This window comes from Dermacentor variabilis, unplaced genomic scaffold, assembly GCF_050947875.1.
Source record: "Dermacentor variabilis isolate Ectoservices unplaced genomic scaffold, ASM5094787v1 scaffold_12, whole genome shotgun sequence".
In the NCBI taxonomy this organism is placed as follows: Eukaryota; Metazoa; Arthropoda; class Arachnida; order Ixodida; family Ixodidae; genus Dermacentor; species Dermacentor variabilis.
Genome location: NW_027460280.1, coordinates 11,773,227 through 11,782,379, shown reverse-complemented (window position 1 = coordinate 11,782,379; position 9,153 = coordinate 11,773,227). Strand labels below are relative to the sequence as shown.

The following is a 9,153-nucleotide window of genomic DNA, read 5'->3' as shown; positions in this document are numbered from 1 at the left end:
ACTCAGTGGCAGATTTAGGACTTCTGAAATATCTGAAAACAATTTTAAACCCTTAAGCATGCAGATAACACTAACATGTTAAAACACTAAACAACAGGAACAAATAACATCGATTCTATTTCTGAATTATGGAAGCCATATAGAAAGTTTGATTGTACTCTGCAGATTTGTCAATTACCTGATGCATGTGGAAATCTTATACTCCATTTTTTTACACCTGAAGGGCAGCCGGCTAGTCCCAGTGACGTCACAAGCCAAAACCCCACACAGGTCACCAGTGGGCACAGGTGGTTATGACGCGCGTGTGCAATTGCAAGGTAACTATCTTATTCGTTTCACTCCCTCTTGCACCGTAAATAAGGAAATCAAAACTCCAAAAAGCGGTTGTATATACAGACTCCCTAAGTGTCGTGAAAGCCTTGATGTCAATCTGGAAGCATAAAAATCCCGTACTTATTCAGCTCTATTCCTAGCTGTGTAAAGCTTATCTTGTTAACCATTATATCATTATATACTGTGTACCCGGCCATAGGGGAATCGATGGTAATGTTCTGGCGGACAAGATGGTCACATCAATTGCATCACCATGCTGTTAATCCTACCACTGCTGTCCCTGTCCCAGATATGAAGCCTTTCTTGCGAAAGAAACTGCGAAATCACTGGAAACGCATGTGAGACACAGAAACAAATAATAAACTGCAGGTAATAAAGCCACAATTAGGTTTTTCGCCCTTTGCAACAAAAACATGGCAAACAGATGTCCTATTTTGTCGTCTCAGAATAGGACACATATTTGGCACCCATAATTTTCTACTTTCTGGAAATGAACCTTCAACCTGTGGTTGATGCGGAGAGAGGGTGATCGTCCTCCATATCCTTCTCGGGTGTCAGGAAGCCGAAGCTGAGAGAAAGAAACATTTTCCTCTGGCCCTCTGGTATAGCGCTATTGTATCCCACTTCTCCCGGCTATGTTTTTTAACGCCAAAGCAGTCCTCGGTTTCTTCAATGATGTTGTCCTACATGTTATTAGCCCCATACCATTCGTAGCACTCCCTCTCTTCGGAGGATGCCGCTGTGATAGCAGTATTGTATAAAACATGCCTCCAGGAGCTTGTGTCTGAAGGGCTCTGGTGAGGCCGTAGTGCTGTGGCCAGTCCTTGATTTTGACGTGTTTTGTATATCATATTATTTTCGTAATGCATTTTAAGGCTCATAGTACACGTCATTAGCCATCGCCATAACAATTACTACAGCTACTACACGTAGATTTTACGGCCTTTAGAGCGACTATTTTTAGGCCCCTTTACAGCCAGGTGACATCAACTTCATAGAATGCAACACTCTGGTGTGAAATCACTCACACTGGCATGACACTCTTTGGCCACACCTGGCCCTTGCGCCAGTAAAAACCACACATTCATTCATTCATTTCCCTCTTGCACCGTAGACAAGCTGTATACGTTATGGTACTAGCAGTGCATCCAGTAATAGTAAGGACAGCATTTTATGCTTCAATAATATGACTGATTGGATGCTGCCAACTGCCTACTTAACACATTCCTAACGCCTTCTGTCAGCACTTACATAAATAATCATCATTATCAAGTGAGACCCAATTGGTAATGGCGGTAGGTTTTAAACACACTATTGGTCTATGTCACATAACTGTCCCCTTGCCCATAAAAGTATTGTCACACCTATATGGTCATACTCTTTGTAGTATGTACAATTCAGCAAAGCTGCATTAGTCTAGTGAATACTGCATGTCTGGAACTCAAGTGATAAGCCAATTTTCAGCACTGCTTTACTGCAGTTAGTGTCAGTACTGCTTGGTGTTACAGAACTCCTAAATGCACACCCAGGCAATATTAAATTTTGCATTTTAAGAGCTTCCTGCGAATGAAATGGTCACCTGGCGTGGGGACGTGCATGGCAACAGCAGCAGCAATAGACCATTGCCACCTGCTGCCCCTGTACCAGCGACCCCTCGTGCACGAAGGACGCCACTGAGAGGTAAATGAGGAAGCTCCAATTTCTTCACAAAGAACCTGGTGTCACAAGCGCTTGTCTGCCTTACTGACTAAGTCTGGGAGCAGCAACGCGGCAATGCAGTGGAAGGCTTCATGTTACGCTCATGTTTCTTTTGCGCACTGTTGTTGCCTCAGTCTTCGGTTCCGGTGGTCACTGCAAACTCGTCAGTTGGATTGGCGCATAGCGTAGGCTCGTGAATTGCGCAGTTCAGCACTTATTTGCAGATAGTTGTACATTCCGACCATGGTCGATCTTGTGGTCGTACAGTGTTACACCAGGTGCGAACTGCGTGGTGCTTTCTTTCACTTTCATTGTAGCAAGTTCGAAGTGTTATTCATGTATGAGTGGACCATTCTGAAAATTAGTGTGAATGCATTGAGGATTGGGCCGCTTCCATGACATGACTGCTTGGTTTTCCGCATGCTGTGCAAGAAGAAGCTCTTACACAAAAAATAGGAAGGCGAGAACGACCGAACCATGCAGCAAGCAAGAAACATAATACCACCAGGTAGTTATCTTTTGCGACCTTAAGAGGACGGTGTAGCTCAATAGATTCGGTATAAATCCACAGAAAATGAGATATAATTTTTATTTGCAACCATTGCACTGAATTTGATGAAATTTGTTGCATCTCAAATAAAAGGTTAAATCTAATGACTGTTGGTAGGGAATTTGTTATTTGCGCTGTCAATTTTTAAAATAAAGATGGTTTAAATTCAAAATTTTCTGCAAAGGTTACTGTGAAGTTTACAGCTATGTAACTAAGTAAGGAAAAACGACATAATTCTGTGAATTGCCTCTAACCGTACACTTACAGCGGACATAGTTGACGTAGTATGCATGGTTCTGAAATAGGCCGCCAATGATAGAGTAGGACTTCCGCAATACTCTTGTGAACAGAGTAGCAAATCCACGCACAATATAAATTGATGTAGAATTTGTTTTGAATGCTGTATTGTGTGTAGCTTACAGACTGCTTATCTGTTCTTGGTGCAGACCTACAAACGTAAACTTCGTGATTTCATTTTTTTGCAAACTTACCGAGTTCTCAAAAAAAAGAAATAATTCACGCCTTAAATCATAGTTTCGCTTTCAACAGTCACTAGACATTTTTTTTTCTCTCAGATGCAACGAATTTCATTGAAATTGCCCCAGTGGCCGATTGTAATACATGATTTCAATAAGCGTTTCTGCGTTTGACATGTATTTGAACAGGCAGCATTGGAGTTGGACCACGCTAAAACTCCCACTATACATTTTTGGGTGAGCTGAACAGTGGTTGCTGGCCCGATGTGGCTTCTGATGCGTTCAGAAAGGGGTGTTGTATTTGGCATGCGACAGGAAGAGGGTGGTGGGAGTTTGTACACACAAATCAGGCTGTTCTATTATTTTTTCGATACGGCTATTTATTTGTTTTTAATTGTACCTTCAACAATGTTGCACGTTGGCCCGCTTAACGAAATGTACATGAGCCATCAATGCATCTGTTGTGCGGGTGCCAGTATGTTGTGAATATCCGGCACGGGGTACCTGTCGGGCGTTGTGACACTGTTCAGCGGTCGATAGTCCCCGCAAGGACGCCAGTCACCCGATGATCGCTTAGGAACCATGTGAAAGGGACTGGAAGAAGGTTGGATGATACCCATCTCCAACATATGGTCGAATTCCTGTCGTGCCACCATCAGTTTCTCAGGAAACAATAGACGTGGTCGAGCGTGAACCGGTGGTCCAGTAGTGGTCATGGGGGGAAACACGTCGCGTCTTATTAGTTATCCCACTTGGTGCTGGTGTGTCAGGTCAGAAAATTCGCTCAGTATGGGAGTGAAATGAAGAGGGCCTGCTGGCTCGATCAGCGTAGAGCCGAGCGGTGTATGTTTTGAAGGCTTGCCTTTTACATCGCTTTCTGACACAGGGTCCTGTAACCTCCGGTTACGCACGTCGACTAACAGTCCGAAGTGGCGCAGAAAATCCGCCCCGAGAATGGCGAATTTCACGTCGGCTACTATGAAAGTCCATCGTAGCGTTCTCTGCAGGCCCAGACTGACGATTAGGGAGCGGTTTCCATACGTGGCTATGACCGTGTTGTTGACTGCTAGCAGAGGCGATGTGTTCGGGCGCTTGCGGTCCGCGGGCGATGCTGGGAGTACGCTCACTTCGGCGCTTGTATCGACGAGGTAGCGGAAACCGCTGCTGCGGCCGGCTAGGAAAAAGACTGATGAGTGACGTTCTTCCATGGCAGAAGCACTTGTCGCCCTCAGTGCCTGCCTAGGGCGTTTCCCGAGAGCTCGCAGGGTGGTACGCGTTTGCGTGCAGCATTGTCAAAGTTGTGATGGTACCAACATCGTTTTTGGCGTTTGATAGGCGACTGCAAATCACTCTGACTGGTCGACCGTGACGCGGTATAGAGGGCAGCCACGGAATCCACGAGACGCTAGGTTTCGTTCTTCATGTCTTGAAGCTGCTCATGTTGAGACGGTTCGCTTGTGACGGCCGCGACAGATGTGGTAGCTACCACCATGAGCTTGTCGGCTAACTCGGCCAGCTTGGATAGATCGTTATCATTTGAGGCAGTCATGACCATTCTGACGTTCGGGGGGATTTTCTGTAGAAATATTTCTAGGAGCAGCAGGCTGTCCAGACTATCCACTTTGATGCCCAATTATTGCTGCATATCACGCAGCAGCTGGCTTGGTGTTCTGTCGCCGAGGTTGGCTTCATGGAGAAGTTGTAGCCGTTGGCTTTCGGAGGGCTTGTTCCTGCGAACGAGTGTTGCCTTCAACGCCTCGTAAGCGTTGTCTGCTGGTGGGGAAAGCAACAGGTCTCGAATTTCGCTAGCGATTGATGGGGCAGACTGCTCACCCCATAATGGTATTTCGTGAAATCGACTGTGATGCGCTGTGCAGCCAATTGTAATTCTGCCTCAATGAACCACAATACAGGATCCGCAGTCAAAAACGGAGGCAGTTTGATGTCGACGCCTGAGAGTGTCGGAATTTCGGTGCCTTGAGGTATGTCCATAGCACTAGCTGCATCGCGTGCCGGTCACCAATATTGTGCGGGACGCGAGCACGGCTTGAAATCAGCAGATAGAAGGGAGTAGTGCATCCATGAAGAACAAGCAAAAACTGAATTTATTGTGTGATCGTCCAGCCTCTATGGCGTGGTGGCGCACCCTCGCACCACTTCCCTTTCCCGCACACAATGCGAAAAGATTTTATAGAGTTGAAAAGGGGAAAGGGTGTCTGGCTGCTGCTGTGCGACCGTGAGGCCGCTACAAATCCTACCATGATCTCTAACATTGCTGGGGAAAACAAATGCACAGTGTGCTGTTGTCCAAATGCACGTGAAGTGCATGCCAGCAATTCAAATCTGTGTCATTCAATAGCAGCACTCACTATTCGCACATGGCAGCAGTAACGAATCTGCTTTCATTTTTTATGTCGCATACGGCACTGTGTCAATGGAAAGCAATGGTAAACACGCGATGGCATCTCCCAAAGCTCCATTTCCTGCTTGATTTTTGTCCCCACGGCGCTAGGAGAATACATTTATCAACTTCTACTGCAGGTTTCATTAGTTCATTCTAATATTTATCCGCATAACCAAGGAAAACTGAAGGATCACAGAAATGAATTGATATTCCTCAAAATGACAATTGTCACTGCTTCATCGCGGAAAGAATCCCCTTTGGTTGTCGCTGACTTTTTTATGCTTACAGTCGGAGTTTCAGTTACAGTTGTCAGAAAAAAACAGCATAAGTTATGGAAATTAAAGATGTAAATTTGGTAGACAAGTTCGCAATGTCACCACCACGCCTCTACTTTTCTTTTTTAGCCTTTTCTGGCCTTTCTCGCTGTAAAGGTGCCATTTTTGGTATTGAAGTAAGGTAATGTACAAACACAGATGACATCATGTTTCTCTATACTGTGCCCGAGTACAAGACACACGTGTGTGTCCTTGTACTCAATGCTGCATTAGTAGCCTTCAAAAAAGCGCTGCCTGTGCTTCAAAGCGTGAAGTTCTGAAACGCTTCAGAACATTTCTTATCGTTCTTGTTCGATTTGTGCAGGCACACGAGGGCAGAATGAAAGTACCCTGGCGTATGTGGAGGCCCGATCAGAACACGAAATGCAGATGCGCACGCTCGTTCATGACCTCGGCCGGGAGAGACTGGCCCTCCAGATACGCCAGCACGAGGACAATATGAGGCTGAGGGAACAGGAGGTTGAGCTGCGAAAGACTGAGCGGGCCGCACTTCTTGAGGAGAGGCGGAGGAGCCAAGTGTACCCGACTGCCCAGCTGGAACTGACGAAAGCGTTGACGGAAAAGCTCCAAATATGTGTTAATCGTACATGATGCTCCCGTTTTTTGTTAAGTGCTCTGTTTTTTAATTTTCTTACTCTCAATTGGCATGCATGATGCTCCCATTTCTTGTTCACTGCTCTTTTTCTTTCTTTTCTTAATCTCGGTACATACAGATCATAGTGCACTGTTCTAAAACAAATAAATTATGGGGTTTTACGTGCTAAAACCAAGATTTCATTGTGAGGCACGCCGTATCGTGGGACTCGGGAAATTTTCAAAACCTGGGATTCTTTAACGTGTGGCTAAATCTAAGTACACAGTGTTTTCGCATTTGGCGCACTGCTTTAGCATGCTCTGACGGGATAGTGAAGGGTGCACTACCTTGCACAAGTTGAGGTGTAATATCTTTGCTATGATATTTTTAAGTCATGAGAATGAATAGTCGTGTTTTGTGTTTCATTCATGTGTCCCTCATCAAGCACACTAATTCTGCTTATTTAGTGATGATTTATTGAGCCGCCATAAGTGTTCAATGTATTGCTCACGCGTAGAGGATGCCTTGTTTTCAGAATGCAGGATGCCCCAATTTTTATTCAATACTTCATTTCTTTTTTTGTTAGTCAGTTCGTACAGATCCTGGTGCACTGCATTAGGATGTTCACACAACGCTGTGAAGTGTACACTACCTTGCACAGCTTCAAGTGCAATATGTTTGCTGTGACTTTTTTAAGTGGTGGGAATAGTCGATCACGTTTTAAGTCATGTGTTCCTCATCAACCACGCTACTGTAATTCTGGTCATTTAAAGATTACTTGAGTCATCATAACTGTTCAGTGCTATGTTCGTGTGATGGAGATGCCTAGTCTTCAGAATGCACGATGCCCCCATTTCTTATTCAGTTATTTTTTCCCTTTCTTAGTATCAGTTCGTACAGACCATGGTGCACTGCTTTAGAATGTTCTGACAGGACAGGGAAGTATACATTTCCTTGCACAGATTGAAGTGCAATATCTTTGCTGTGATATTTTCAAGCCATGGGAATCATCTCAGCCATGGGAAACTCAGCGATTCTGCAAGTTCAACGTCCCCAACGGTGCGGGCAGGGTTGATATGTTGTTATTCAATTACAATGTGATGAGTCGTCTCCAGAGGTTTGCTGCTGCAGACACTTGCCTCCTCCTATTGTGAAGATTTTCACCTGTATGTTTTGCTCCTCAGACAGTCAGCTCGGGTATCCAATAGCAACGCACTGCTATTTTTGCTATCGTACAAATTTTATTTCCTGATATCTTGTCGTTTCTGTAAATATCCATGAACATCTTTGTTTCCCTATTTTTCATCCAATTTACGTCTTTGGTTTTTTGACGCTTGTCTTAATGAATCCTGATAACCTATTTACGCGTTCACTTGCATCGCACTTGGTTTCCAACCTTCTTGAACTGTTATTCCATTCCATGTCCACATTTTCAGATTGCAGATGTTCGTGCACTATAGCCGCCCATTTTATTGCAATAGCAATTATAAGGACACTCTAGGCGCATTTTTGCGGTCGCCATTGCAGTGATGTTACGTATGAATGCCAAGGGCGATAACACCGTTGCCGCGGGCCATATGCTGTATGTGCGAGTGAAAGCCTGCGACGGTGAGCCGGTCATCGCGGCTCAATATGGCGCGCCCGAGGGAAGAAGGCGGAGACCAAACCTTTCGTCGCGCGAAATGGGAGGGAGGGAGAGGGGGCCGCTTAGGCCTTCGGTAGCACGTGCGTATTTGGCGACCGGGCGCAAGGGCAACTGACGATCGAGCCTCAATCTCGCGCGCTACACGGAGTGGAGAGGCAGCGCCGGATAGAGGGGGGCGGCTTCTACTCCCCCAGCAACTGCGTACTTTGCTCGGCGGCGCGCGGTCGCGCAAGCCGAATTTTGGAAACGATCTGCAGACGGCTCATACCTTTGCGATTGCTGTTTTAACGCCGCTGCGTTGAAGTGGTACAGCACAAAGGTCACTTCGCTCGCTGCTGCTGCCGCGTTTGCTTACGCAAGCGTTTTGACAGCTAGTGTCCGCGGTCATCGAGTGTGATGTGTTCGTGTTTGCTTGTGTGCGCTGTCACAATGCTTGTTAATTGAGCGAACGTTTCCAAATATACACGGCCTGCAATACTGCTATCCTTACTCGTATAGCTATCTTCTAATTTGCTACCGCAATCGATCCTTGCCTTTCGGGCGAAATTGTTACTTTTTATTGTGATCCATTTTGCTGAGCCTTTCTTCAAAACTAATCTCGTTCTGAATATCTCTGACTTCAAAAGAGGCCCAGCTCACCTCACCCTACTGAGTAGCATTCGTGGCTTTAACTTTGTACCCCAATGTCACTCCAGCCTTTGGTTAACTTTGAATCCAGAAAAGGTCACCGACCTGAAGTACAGATTCGCGAATGTTAGCGCTGGCACAGGCACGCACCCAGGATTTTTTTCAGGGTGGGGGGCGGTAACCCAAGGTAAGTTTTCTATACAAGTGAGGGGAGTACCTTTACTAGTACAAATGTGAATAATGCCCACCATTCGCTATAAACGCGCGTAAAACCGAAAAATAGAAATGAAAAAATTGGAGGACGCTCAAGCTTCGCCTTCAAGAGTGGAACGCGATAGTGTTATCGCACCCCGTTCGAACCGCCAACTCATTCGCTCGGCAAGCTCTTGAGTCAAAGACATAGATTTCATATCATCTTCATAATCATCATCATCAGCCTGATTACGCCCCCTGCAGGGCAAAGGCCTCTCCCATACTTCTCCAACTACCCCGGTCATGTACTAATTATGGC

At 45.7% G+C, this 9,153-nt stretch overlaps 1 protein-coding gene across 1 annotated transcript; it reads left to right on the top strand.

Moving 5' to 3' along the window:
- Positions 1 to 228: 228 nt before the first annotated feature.
- LOC142566072 (uncharacterized) lies at positions 229 to 6,460 on the top strand. Its single transcript, XM_075676808.1, has 3 exons — positions 229 to 317; positions 1,888 to 2,013; positions 6,101 to 6,460. Exons 2-3 carry the CDS (start codon positions 1,905 to 1,907, stop codon positions 6,385 to 6,387), a joined length of 396 nt encoding a protein of 131 aa, XP_075532923.1. The 5' UTR covers positions 229 to 317; positions 1,888 to 1,904; the 3' UTR covers positions 6,388 to 6,460.
- The last annotated feature ends 2,693 nt before the right edge of the window (positions 6,461 to 9,153 follow it).

Excerpts from the sequence above, each read along its gene's own strand:
- LOC142566072 (XM_075676808.1), top strand. The coding sequence starts at position 1,905 with ATGGTCACCTGGCGTGGGGACGTGCATGGCAACAGCAGCAGCAATAGA. Across the intron at positions 2,014-6,100 it reads ACGAAGGACGCCACTGAGAG|GCACACGAGGGCAGAATGAA; the intron begins GTAAATGAGGAA and ends CGATTTGTGCAG.